We start from the raw sequence: 13,692 nt of genomic DNA, 5'->3' as shown, positions 1-13,692 counted from the left end.
GTAGAGCGTAATTTGTTTCACTTTTTCAAATATGAACTATTTTGAATCTCTTTTGCTGATTGATTTACTGAATCCGCAATAAAGTTACATATTTTTACATAAGCACCATTTTTAAAAATTGCAAAAGAATGGTTGGAACGCAGAACCAAAATACCTAATTTCATTTATTTGTAACGATTTTTTGCCCATTGTTGTACCGATCTTATCACAATAATTTTTCACAGCGAATGAAGAAAATGGATAAACATGTTCTTTTAAAGGCATGAAACTATATTTTAAACTAATGTGTCTACATATTTGATTATGTACCGCCTTGGCTGCGTAGATGATTTTTAACCCAGGTAAAAATGATTCGTACGAAATTCGTACGCATTTAGTTCAGAAATCCGGCCAGATTCGTACAGAATTCCTGTCAAATTCGTATGAAATTACTAGTAAAATTCGTGTGGCGTTATTGCGGGTGATAGAATAAATGCCATTGTTACTTCCAGGACCTTGTATACAAACGTGTAATTCCAGAAACCGTACGTTTAAGGTCATTCTCTAATATAATAGAATTTTAAAAACATGCACTGCTTGTGTTAAGGATTGTAAATCAACCCAAGTATTTTGGATCGATTGAAGAAAGGCCATAAGCATAGTGCCCATTGCAATGGTCTAACCTAACATATTTCCATGTCAGCGATTGGACCTTCAACATGTGGAAGGGGAAATTTTTCCCTTTCCTCCTTGTAATTACAAGGGAAAGGGGAAAAACTTTTTCATCGTCCGTGCGGTTGATATAGTCAAACACCTTAATTTTTCGCGACGTGAACTCTGTTGCTCTCTGCGCATGAGCAGACCGTACTTGGAACGCATTGACAGCACCATGCGAAAGTGCACATTTTGTTTTAGATTAAAACTTTGTTGTTTTCTCATGCTTTCAGTTATGCATGTACTCTGGAACCATCTTCATCGTCCGTGCGGTTGATATACTCAAACAGTTTATTTTTCGCGACGCGTCAAAAATGCTATTTTACAGGTCATTTTAATTAGTTATTTTACTAATTACTTTTTATTGCTCATAGTCAAAAATGATTTTATTGGAAACTTTGACACTCTAATTTTCCATTTTCGTAAAGAAAGCGTAAAAATGTTTATTTTTGTAAGAGAATCGGCTGTCGCAAAATTGCGATTTTAGTGCTTGGTTTTTTTACCTTTTGGTTTGTTTACATTTCACAACTAGGACATAGCCTTAAAACTATTACTTTTTCAAAAAATGCAGAGCTTTTTTAAAAATAACGAAGGATTGTCCATTACGGGGATTGATGATGCTGACAAAGAAAACTTGCAGACCGACCAATATTATTTGTTTGACGAATCGATATCGGCAACGTCTAAGAGTGTTTCCGAAACTGGTGCCAACACAAGCACTTCAAGTATAAATATTCTGAAATTAAAAGGGTTGAAATACCTTCAAGATAACGATTTAGACTTCAATAGTTTAAATAAGTACTGCGTTACTGACTTTACGTTCAAAAAGAAGGTCCATGGTGGACGAAATTTTTGAAAAGCAATTGCTTATAAAAGCAAACAAACATATTAAAATTAAAAAATGAATAAAATTTCATCATTAAATTTACTTTCGCACTGTCAGGATACTCCAGATCTTATAATGAAAATTTTTTAAAAACTATTTTCTATTTTATATTAACCTATTTCAAATACACATTTTGCATTTTTCATTTGAAATAAGAAACAGAAAACTATTTTCCATTTTTCATTTTAAATAGGTTTTATGACTCTATTTGGCATTTTGTATTTTAAATAGAAATGAAGAACCATTTTACCCAGCTCTGATAATATGTTGGTAATTCTGGGGAATCAATCTTATAGGGTACTTGCTAGTTGTTTCTTTTTCGATTTGTTGTAATTCCTTTATCAATAAGCGAGGACCAAGGATGCAATACTACATAAAACTATCATGTCTTCTACTATTAGATTTTTCTGGTTGCTGTTTGTGGCATTGTTTATAGTGTTTGGTTATTTGACTCTGCTTTCCAATTGATCATTTTGATTACGGTAAATATTTTAAAGTTATTCGTTAATCAGTGTTAAGTCATCTTTATTAAGCATTCCAGAAAGTGTTTTAGAAATTGATCCCACAATGTTTAATATACCTCTTTTTGTGCGTGTAAAACCAAGTATTTGAACCAGGATGACCTTTAGATCTTCTATTCGGTTAATTCTATTGTAGGTTGCGTGTAGCTCGAATTCTTCCTGACAGTTTGCACATATCTTCGGTGCCCTTGCATAAGTTTTTGAAATATGTTGTAATCTAGATTCTATTGTTGATGTGTCTACCCCCACTATTAATTTCCATGTCCTACGAAATAAACTTGTAGTGCCTAGATTCTTCGCAAAAATAGGAATAATCCTTAAAGGCTTCACAACGATTTCAGCTTGGATTATCGCTGCTATTAAGATGATTTTGAACACCATCTACATCTTTTTTTTCTTTCTTTATCTGAAACTTAAGAATAAAAAGTCTTTAGTCTGTCTGTGAATTATCAATTTGTCGTTATTAAAAATGATCTCATAGTTGTTATTTGGAAGTGGTTTCAAATTTAAAAAAATCATTTTTAGTACAATTTATATTATAAATCCAAGCATTTCCAAAAAAATCATTTGTTCTAAAATAATATATTTATCTCCAGTAATAACACAAAATCATTTTTCTCGCAATGTAAAAACATTAATAACACTAGTTTACAAAGATTTTGATCCGCGGCATTTCACTGTAATTCCTTATGTAAAATTTGCTCCCGAATCCGAATATAAAGTAAAATATTAAGAAAGTAGAACAGTTTTTGAGATATAGCTTTTATATTTTTTGAGTTTCGAAAAAAGTGGATTTACTAATTTACGATTATTTCCGAATGTAGTAGATCGATTTCAATTTTCGTTGAAGCAAATTAAAGGTAATTAAATTTCCCATAAAAAAGTTGCAAAATTTAAAATAAGTATTTGTATTTGAAAGTACTAGTATCTAGTAATATTTTAACGGAGTATTTTAAAAATATTTAAATTATTTATATTTTTTATTGTTACTTAAAGATTTTTAAAACCTTTTAATAAAATAATTTTTAGTTTGCATATATTGAACAAAAATGTATGGTTATATCAGTGAGTAAATGTACTTTCGAGTAATAAAATAAATTTTTTTTTACTTTTTATTAATTTTGTTATAAACAAATGCAATTTTAAGTGCTTTCTACACACGATTAAAAAATTTTTTTTGCTAAATGTTCTTTAGAATGTAAGTAAACAAGAACAGCCTACAATTTTTAACCGATTTGAGTGTTCTTTATTTTAAATTAAAGGGGAATAAATTCTTAAGACATCCCTCGAGGCCGATTTTTGAGATATTAATTGTTAATAATTTTTTATTTTAATCAAAGTTAACAAATTAATACAACTTTTTTAAAAAGGACGTTTATTTTCTTATTCCGTTACTGCATACATGATCTTAATCAATTATAAACATTATTAATCAACAAATAGTTAACTTTTGTCCCTCTCCACAAAATAAATTTTTTTCAACGTTTAGTTTTTAATTTAGGTTCATTTTTTAAAGAATATAAGAATGTAAGTATAAGTACTTATTTTGAGTTCACAGCCTATTTAAAATAAGTATACTTATACCCACATTCTTATATTTTTTATATAAACCTAAATAAAAATGTAAACGTGGAAAAAATTTTTTTTTGAAGTGGAATAAAAGTTAACTTTTTGTTAATTAATAATGTTTATAAAAATTTAAATAAGTTATTTTTTAAAGAAGGAGAGGATATAATCTTCAAAAGAACCCAAATAAAAAATTACTCGTGAAAAAAAACATTTTTTAGTGGAGAGGAATCAAATTAAACTATTTCTTAATTAATATTGTATATAGCAATTTAAATAAGTTACTTTTTAAACAAAAAGAACATCTATTTTTTAAATGAACTAAAATTAAAAAGAAAATGTGGAAGAAAAAACATTTTTTAATGGAGAGGAATCAAAGTTATATATTTGTTAATTAATATTGTTTATAAAAATTTAAATAAGTTGCTTTTTAAACAAAAAGGACATATATTTTTTAAATGACCTTAAATTAAAAAGAAAATGTGGAAAAAAAACCTCAGCTTTAGTTTAAAAAAAATCGTGTCTTTCCACCCAAAAAAGTCAAATTTATTTTAAATGTTGATTTTTTTACAACAATTAATTGTTGTTATTTTTTCATAAATTGTACTTAGGACTAGAAATTTTTTTTATTATTTCTTTTAATTAATTAAGGTAAATTAATATTTTTTACGATTTTTTTAGTACTTATTGTTATTTAAAAAATGTTAACAATTTATTTTGCATAAATAGTCATGAATTTTTTTAATACTTGTTGTTAGTAATAGAGGCATTATTTTTGTATATCTCTAGCAAATATTTTTAAATTTTACCAAAAAACAACAAAGCAATAATGAATTTTCTAAAAAGATACTTTAAAGTTTAATTGTTTATAACTAATTGAAAAATTAAAATTTTTAAAAACGCATTACAGTTAATGTTTTTTGAACCAAAAAATACTGTACAAATTATGTATAGAATTAATGCAAATTTAAAAAGTTTGTTTTAAGTGACACAGTTCAGAAATTTCGTAATTATTAATTAATATTTATTTCTATTATATAATTTTATTAAATTCTACCTAAGTATCAAATTATTATAAATTTCACCTAAATTTATAATAATGATCAAAAAAATATAAATATTAAATAAAAACACAATTCATTTGTTTTCTAATTCTCGTCTTTGTTCAGGCCAAAGCTTTCTAGTTGGAGAAATGTCAGCAAGGGGAAATTTTTTTGTGCACAACATCTATTACTTTTAATTTCCATTATTTTTATTTCTTTTTTTTATTATTTCGTGAAGTGAAAATTTGTAGTTTTTAAAATAAATTTTCGTTTTCATCAAGTCAAATTCTGAATTAATTTCAAAGTGATATGAAATGATTTTCAATCAGTGTTCACAACCTTAAAATTTTTGTCAACTCCAAATTTATTAGAGGAAAGTTGAAAAATTAAATTATATTTGCACGATGACTTTAAATAAGGATTTCTCGTGTGTTGGAGGACTTGATAAACATATTCGAATTGTCAAAGAAATGGTTCTTTTTCCTCTAATGTATGGTGAAGTTTACGCTAAATTTAATCTACGACCTCCACGTGGTTTATTATTCTACGGTCCACCTGGTCAGTAAAATTCACATTTTCACTGTTTTAACAACAATTTTAATTATTTTCTCATTTCGCACTATTATTTATTATTTTTTAGTAAAGAATTTATTATAAACTTTATCAACCATGATTAATATACTATTATTATTATTTATTATTATTTATTATATATTTATGATATTATTATTTAGTCATTTTTTATTTATCTATTTACAGAATCATTTACTTAATTTTTTCATTTTTAATAATTTGTCATAGACTTATTGTTAGAACAATTATAAATTTATTTTAAAAGTAAATATCAAAAATAAAATTTTATTTAGATAATATTCTTTATAAATTAGTAATTTACTTATTTAAATTTTTAAATTATTTCCTACACTGCAAAAAATTTTTTTTTGGTTCAAATAATCGATTTCTTGTCTATTATCAAAGAAATATTTACTTGAATTAAATAATTTTTATTTAAAAATGGTATTTGCTTCAAAAACTGAAATTATTGGTTAAAATAAAATATAATTGACACAAATTGACTTAATAAGTATTAAAAAAGTAAAAATAAAAAGAATTATAAATTAAATTATTAATAAACAGCACAAATTAAATTTACATTTTATAAAAAGTGGTGTAATAATATATAGTTATATAGGTACAGGAAAAACTTTAGTTGCTGGAGCATTGGCCGTTGAATGCAGTAATTCAGAAAGAAAAGTGTCATTTATATCCAGAAAGGGTTCCGATTGTCTAAGTAAATGGGTTGGCGAAAGCGAAAAAAAATTGCAGAAAATATTTCTAATGGTTAGTGTAACATATAGCGAATATTGACAACATTTTTATCTACATAACATAACTACAGACAGTATAATATTAATAACAAAATTTTACGTTAGACAATTTCTGATACATATCAATTATTCACAATAAAGAAATCTACCTTATCGACCACAGTGGAATTTTTTTACAATTTACTATTCAAAAATGTCTACAGCCTAGAATTTTTAACCGATTTGAGTGTTCTTTGTTTTAAATTAAAGGGGAATAAATTCTCAAGACATCCCTTGAAGCCGAATTTTGACTTTTAAATTATTTATAATTTTTTTTTAACAAAGTTAACAAATTAAAATAAATTTTATAAAAAAAGACTATTTTTTATTCCGTTGCTGCACATAATCTATATCAGTTCAAATTAATCCAATATGACCACCAGACAATTAATAAAGCATAAAATAATTCATTTCAATTGTTATAAACAATATTAATTAACATATACTTAACTTTGGTTTCTCCTCACTAAACAAATTTTTTCCACATTTTCTTTATAATTTAGGTTCATTTGAAGAATATTAATTATCCTTTTTGTTTAAAATATAACTTATTTAAATTGTTATAAACAATATTAATTAACTATTTGTTTATTAATATTATTTATAACAATTTAAATAAGTTATTTTTGTAACAAAAAAGTACATGCTCTTTAAATAAACTTAAATTAAAAAGAAAATGTGAAAAAGTATTTTTTTAATGGACAGGAATCAAAGTTAACTACATATTTGTTAATTAATATTGTTTATAACAATTTAAGAAAGTTAAGTTTTAAACAAAAAAGGCATATATTCTTTAAATGAACTTAATTTAAAAATAAAATGTGAAAAAAAAATTTTTAGTGAAGAGGAATCAAAGTTAACTACATATTTGTAAATTGATATTGTTTATAACAATTTAAAAAAGTTAAGTTTTAATTAAAAAGGGCATATATTATTTAAATAAACTTAAATTAAAAAGTAATCGTGACAGAAAAAATTTTTGGTGAAAAGTAATCAAAGTTTACTATTTGTTAATTTATATTGTTTATAACAATTTAAATAAGTTATGTTTTGAACAAAAAAGATATATATTATTAATATTTAGCTAAATTATAAAGAAAATGTGGAAGAAATATTTTTTTAGTTGGACTGTAAGATGTTTTTGAACAGTAAATTGTTAAAAAATACCATTGTGTGACCGTAGGATATGTAGATACCTACAAATTTTATTCATAGTCGATAAGGTAGTTTCCTTTTTTGTCAATAATAAAAATTCATTTCACTTTTTTACAGGCGCAGCAGTCGAAACCGTGCATAATATTTTTCGATGAAGTGGACGGCTTGGCACCGATAAGATCAAATCGTCAAGATTTTGTTCACGCCAGTATTGTCTCGACATTATTGGCCTTAATGGACGGTTTAGACAGTAATTCGGAAATTATTGTAATTGGAGCAACAAATCGACTGGATGCAATTGATCCGGCCCTTCGAAGGCCCGGCAGATTTGATCGAGAATTGTATTTTTCACTTCCATGTTACAACGCAAGGAAGGATATATTGGCGGTAAAATTTTGTTTTTAAAAAAAATTTGGTAAAAAATGTCTACTTTATCGACCTTAGATAATGGAATTTAATTTTGCTAAGTCAAATTTTATTTTAAATACTTATGCATGTCTTCTTTATCGACAGAAAATAGTGAAGATGATTTTCTTAATTAACAGTGTAGATAATGTATATTTCTGCTCAGTCAGTAGTTGATACGTAGTTTTACTACTTTACACGCAGTATACAAGGTAGATTACTAAAGATCAATTGATTACAGTATTCTACTTTACCGACAAGTGTGCAATTTAGTTTTCCACTTTACCAACAAGTGCGCAATTTAGTTTTCCACTTTACCGACAAGTGTACAATTTAGTTCCATTTTAACGACAAGTCGATAATAGTTTACCGGTAACCCGACAATATAGTTTTCCACTTTACCGACAAGTGTGCAATTAGTTTTTCACTTTACCTTCAAGTTGACAATATAATTTTCCACTTTACCGACAAGTGTGCAATTAGTTTCCCACTTTACAGACAAGTCGAAAATATAGTTTTCCACTTTACCTATAACCAGACAATACAGTTTTCCACTTTACCGACAAGTGTACAATTTCGTCTTCCAATTTACCGACAAGTCGACAATATAGTTTTCCACATTACCGACAAGTGTACAATTTAGTCTCCAAATTTACCGACAAGTCGACAATATAGTTTTCCACTTTACTGACAAGTCGACAATATAGTTATCCACTTTACCGACAAGTCAACAATATCGTTTTCCGCTTTACCGACAAGTGTACAATTTAGTTCCAAATTTACCGACAAATCGATAATATAGTTTTCCCTTTACCGACAAGTCGACAATTTAGCTTCCCACTTTACCAACAAGTCGACAATATCGTTTTCCGCTTTACCGACAAGTGTGCAATTTGTTTTCCACTTTACCCTCAAGTCTACACAATATAGTTTTCCACTTTACCGACAAGTGTACAATATAGTCTCTCAATTTACCGACAAGTCGACAATATAGTTTTCTACTTTACCGACAAGTCGACAAAAGCTTTCCACTTTACTGATAAACCGACAATATAGTTTTCTACTTTGCCGACAAGGGGTAAATTTAGTTTTCCACTTTACCGACTAGCGGACAATATTTCTCCACTTTACCGGTAAACCGACGATATAGTTCTCCACTTTACCGATAAACCGACAATGTAGTTTTCTACTTTGCCGACAAGCGGTCAATTTAGTTTTCCACTTTACCGGCAAGTAGGTAATATAGTGTTCTACTTTACCGTCAAGTGTACAATTTCGTTTTCTACTCGTTTTCTTCTTTACCGATAAGTCAACATTTCCGTTTTTTACATGGGCGACAGTATGTAATAAATAATTTCCACTAAGAATATAGGAAGAGAATTGGATTTTTTTGAAGAAATATTTTACAGATCCATGTGAAAAATTGGAAGCAGAAACCACCACAAAAATTTTTTGCTTATTTGGCCTCTAAAACAATTGGTTATTGCGGCAGTGATCTACAGGCGCTATGTGCTGAAGCTGTTATGTGTTGCGTTAGGAGAAATTATCCGCAGATTTATACATCAAAATCAAAATACCATATTAATGAAAGATCACTAAAGGTAATTATGAATTGTTATTATGAAAATGTCGGATATATAATATGAAGTTAAAAAATGTACGAATCAAATGAATTAGCTTAAAACATTTCGCATATTTATTTATGTTACTGGTTGCGTGGTAATTTTTAAGGTCACTGATCATGCATCTAAAATCAGATTTAAAAGATTCAAAATGGTGGATCCAATGTGGAGGACAAAATTTGAAGACTGTTTGGATATTCTTGAAACTCATTACTCGGGGGTTTTTTTAGATCCCTAATTTTCAAAATTTCTATCCGATTTTTAAAATTCATAATGGCGGAAGAATTTTTCAGAATTGTTTGGATTCATTTGAAAATTCAAACTCTTTAGTCGGGGTATTTGGGGTCGTTGTTTATGAATTTAAAATCAGTTTTCTAAAATTCAAAATGGCAAATTCAATATGGCGGAAGAAATTTTCAGAATTTATTTGATTCGTTTGAAACTCGCTAATCGGGGGTTTCGAGGACGCAGATTATGAATTTGGCATCAGATTTTTAAAATTTAAAATGGCGAATGCAATATGGCGGAAGAATTTTTAAGAATTTGTTTGGGTTTTGTTTGAAAATTGAAACTCGTTAGTCGGGGGTTATGGGGTCGCTGATTGTGAATTTAAAGTCAGTTTTTTAAAATTCAAAATGGTGGAATAGTTTTTAAAAATTGATTGGATTCCGATTATCTTCTTTTTTAAAACACTCGCACTCGTTATTAAATCCCTAAGAGATTTCTTGAGGTCAATTTAAAAAACGTGAGTTCTTCCCTAGAAAATTTTTCTAAGAAGTTTCAGTTGAAATTTCATATGAATCCGACCAAATTTGAGAGATTAATAGTTTACGCAGTTTTGAAAAATGTAGTTTTAAGAAAAACTCTTTTAAAATTTCCGGATGCACAATTTGTTAAAAGTAGTTTATTGAATTTTTCCCGACAAAATAGTACTAACATATCATTCCTGGATAGTTTATGCCTCAATTAATACAATGAAAAAAAAATTTTTTTTTAATTTGCTGAGTAGTTTAACCCTTTAAGAATTGTTTGGATTCGTTTGAAACTTGTTAGACAGGGGTTTTCGGATTATGAATTTAAAATCGGTTTTTAAAATTCAAAATGGCGAATACAATATGGCAGAAGAATTTATGAGAATTGATTTGATTCGTTTGAAACTCGTTAGTCGCTCACAGTTTTTCTGAGGATATCAAATTGAGACAGAAAATTAATCAAAACGTTGCTTCGCAACACTTTTGATTCGTTTTCTGTCTCAATTTGATATCCTTAGAAAAAATGTGCTGGTTTCAAATTTGTCATCAAATTTTTAAAATTCAAAATGGTAAAATGAAATATGGCGGAAGAATTTTTAAGAATTGGTTTGATTTGTTTGAAACTTGTTATTTTGGGTTCGCCTGGTTTCAAATTTGTAATTTTGCATCCGATTTTTAAATTCTAAATGGCGAATTCAATATGGCGAAAGAAATTTCGTCCTTAGATTTTTAAAATTCAAAATGGAGAATTCAATATGGCCGAAGAATTTTTTTGATTGGATATTTAAAGAATCCTCCTTTAAATTAATTTTAATTAAATTTAATCAAATTTTAATTGTCCTTACCACATACATATAGTGATATTTAGATTTTTTTGCATTTATAAATTTGAAAGTAATTCTGCAAAACATTTTTATTGTATTTTTTTTTAAAAAAGGTGGAAAAGCAAGATTTTTTGAAAGCCCAACAAAATATTGTTCCGGCGTCGCATCGAATTGCAGTTGCACCAGTAAAATCGCTGTCTGGCAGAATTCAACCGTTATTGCAAGACTCTTTTTCTGTTATTATGTCGAGGCTCGAGATCCTTTGTCCAACAGGAATGCTTACCTCTGATAATATGTAATATGAAACTTTAACTTTATGCGATAAGATAAGTCGTTGGTTATATGGGGAGGGGGGTTTCGTAGAATAAGAGTTCATATAAAACTAGAGGGAGAAAAAAACTATAGTGAAAAGAAATTCCTGCTTCAAAAACGTAAACTCAGAATATTTTTTAAAAAATTTCAAATATCTTTTTGAAAAATTCAAAAATTCTTATGTAAATGTATTTATTTCTTAATATTTTCAATAATAGATGAGTTTGAATTCTAATAAATCTTTTTGGTTTGAATTTGTAAAAGAAATTTATGAAATAATAGTCTTCAATAATTTTTTTTTAATTAAAACTTATTTTTTTTAAAGAAGAGGGTTCGATTATATTTTTAACTATATAAAGAAAATGATTTAAATCTTTCATAAAATTATCTTTATAGTAATTTTTTGAGAGGAATAAAAACTGTCAAAAAATACTATGACCCTTTTTGAATTTTCACTTTTCTTAAAAATTATGATAGTTTTTAAAATCCGTCTGTAATTTTATAAAAAATGTTTTTATATCCACAAAAAAAATTTTATTTTTACTACTTTTGAAGCATTTTTTTCTTTTTTTTTATAAAAAAAACATTACTTTTAGGTTGAAAATGCTAAAAAATTTCAATTCTTTTATAATGCATGGAATTTCATTTGCTTATTTTTCTAACTTTCAAATCATAACTTTTATCATTTTTTTTATTCTATATTTTAAAAAAAATTGTGATTTGAAATTATGCAAAAACATATTTTCTACAAAATTACGAATGAATTTTGAAAAATGTCAATTTTCAGGAATATTAAAAATTCAAAAAGTGTCAAAATATTTTCTAACCGAATGTCAAAATTTTATTTCATGACCATTGAATTCCTCTCAAAAATTACTATATAAAAATTACTTTATGGTTGATTTAAATCATTTTCTTGATATAGTTAAAAAATTTAGTCTAACCCTCCCCTTAAATAATTTTATAAAATATCTTTGAAACCTCATTTAGAATAATAATCGTGAGAGATATATATAGTATATACTCAAAATTAAGAATTTTTTCTTTTTTCCTTGCAGACAAGTTTTATTGTGGGTATATGTATGTTTAATTTATTCTATTGTAAATTAGAACAGGAAAAGCTACTTCGAGGTCCTCCAGTTGTTCAAGAATTTTATTATGCGGCGAGGACAGCAGTCACACTCGACATTTGGGGCCAGCTCTTCTGCACACATTGGAACACTTGCCGTGTCACATATTGGACGTAACGACACTCTTCGAGGAAACTGGACGTGCGGTTGAGGAAGCAATAATTCAAGTGAACACTTACAATAAAAAAAATTATTTCACTGTTTTACACAAATTAAAAATTCAAATGTGGTTTTCTTCATGAGCGTTTATTACTAGACAAACATAAAAGAAGATTTTTTAAAATCATTTTCCAAATTTTTTATTAACATATTTTTCTCAAATGCTTACAAAAAAACGCTGTGCTTTTGGAATAATTTACCCCTGCAAAAAATTACAGGGGTAGAAATATTAAATTTTAAAGGTTTAAAGTTTCAGTAACTTGGAGATCTCATTGATGAAACCTTAAAAATTCTGTACTTTTTCAATGATTTCAGGTTCTGTATAAAGAAGCCTAATAATTATTATTAATTACAATTTTTGTATTTAAAAGAATTTTAAAAAATCAAACTAACTGTAGGACTTGAAAAAAAGTAGTTAGGAAGCAGCACAGAAAGTACTGTTTTTTATTTAAAGAAGTATTTTGTTGATTTAAAATTAAAACATTAAACAAATAATTTTTTTGAATATGGTCGACTTTTTCTTTGTTTTAAAGAAATTTTTTTTTTTGAATTAAAGACATCAATTTAAGAAATAATTTATTTAAACTTAGACAGTACAACATATCTGGCTAATACGTAGTTCTTGTTTTTTTACAGAAAGTTAAAACAGCACGTCACACATTACCCTCTTTATTGTATGTTCCCGATATAATGTCCTGGTGGGATTTAGTGGACGAAGCAGCTAGAGTTGTTTTCACTTCTCTCATGCGTGGATTAGATCGTTCTGTGCATATGTTAATTGTCACAACGGCTTCTTGCTCACACTCTAATCTCCCTTCTGAGGTGTGTTTTATTTTTACTTCTGGGGTGCGATTCTGTAATTTCGCTTTCACTTCATTCTTCTTTTACGATCACTTCATTCTCAACTAACTTTCACTTCACTCTTAATTCACTTACACTTCACAATTTTTTACGCTCACTTCATTCTCATTTCACGTTCACTTCACTCTTACTTAGCACTCTTTTCACTTTCACTTCACTTTTATTTTAGGTTCACTTCATTCTTAATTCACTTTCACTTCACTCTTACTTTTCACTCAGCTTACTTTCACTTCACTCATACTATACGCTCACTTCACTCTCAATTCACTTTCATTTTACTTTTATTTTACACTCACTTCAATTTCAAGTCATTTTCACTTCATTCTTATTGTAGAATCATTTCATTTTCAATCTACTTTCACTTCACTCTCAATGTATTTTCACTTCACTTTTATT

At 27.3% G+C, this 13,692-nt stretch overlaps 1 protein-coding gene across 1 annotated transcript in view; it reads left to right on the top strand.

Moving 5' to 3' along the window:
- The first annotated feature begins 4,904 nt into the window (after positions 1–4,904).
- The window catches only part of LOC122510928 (ATPase family AAA domain-containing protein 2-like), a 30,400-nt gene continuing 21,612 nt past the window's right edge, over positions 4,905–13,692 (top strand). The window contains exons 1-7 of the mRNA XM_043625892.1: positions 4,905–5,267; positions 5,902–6,050; positions 7,349–7,618; positions 9,046–9,237; positions 10,948–11,129; positions 12,257–12,443; positions 13,072–13,257. Coding sequence (XP_043481827.1) covers positions 5,114–5,267; positions 5,902–6,050; positions 7,349–7,618; positions 9,046–9,237; positions 10,948–11,129; positions 12,257–12,443; positions 13,072–13,257 — 1,320 coding nt within the window. The 5' untranslated portion in view covers positions 4,905–5,113. The remainder of the gene's footprint in view (positions 5,268–5,901; positions 6,051–7,348; positions 7,619–9,045; positions 9,238–10,947; positions 11,130–12,256; positions 12,444–13,071; positions 13,258–13,692) is intronic.

This window comes from Leptopilina heterotoma, unplaced genomic scaffold, assembly GCF_015476425.1.
Source record: "Leptopilina heterotoma isolate Lh14 unplaced genomic scaffold, ASM1547642v1 Lhet_78, whole genome shotgun sequence".
In the NCBI taxonomy this organism is placed as follows: domain Eukaryota; kingdom Metazoa; phylum Arthropoda; class Insecta; order Hymenoptera; family Figitidae; genus Leptopilina; species Leptopilina heterotoma.
The sequence above is the reverse complement of the archived record's forward strand: the minus strand, read 5'-3'. Positions and strand labels throughout refer to the sequence as shown.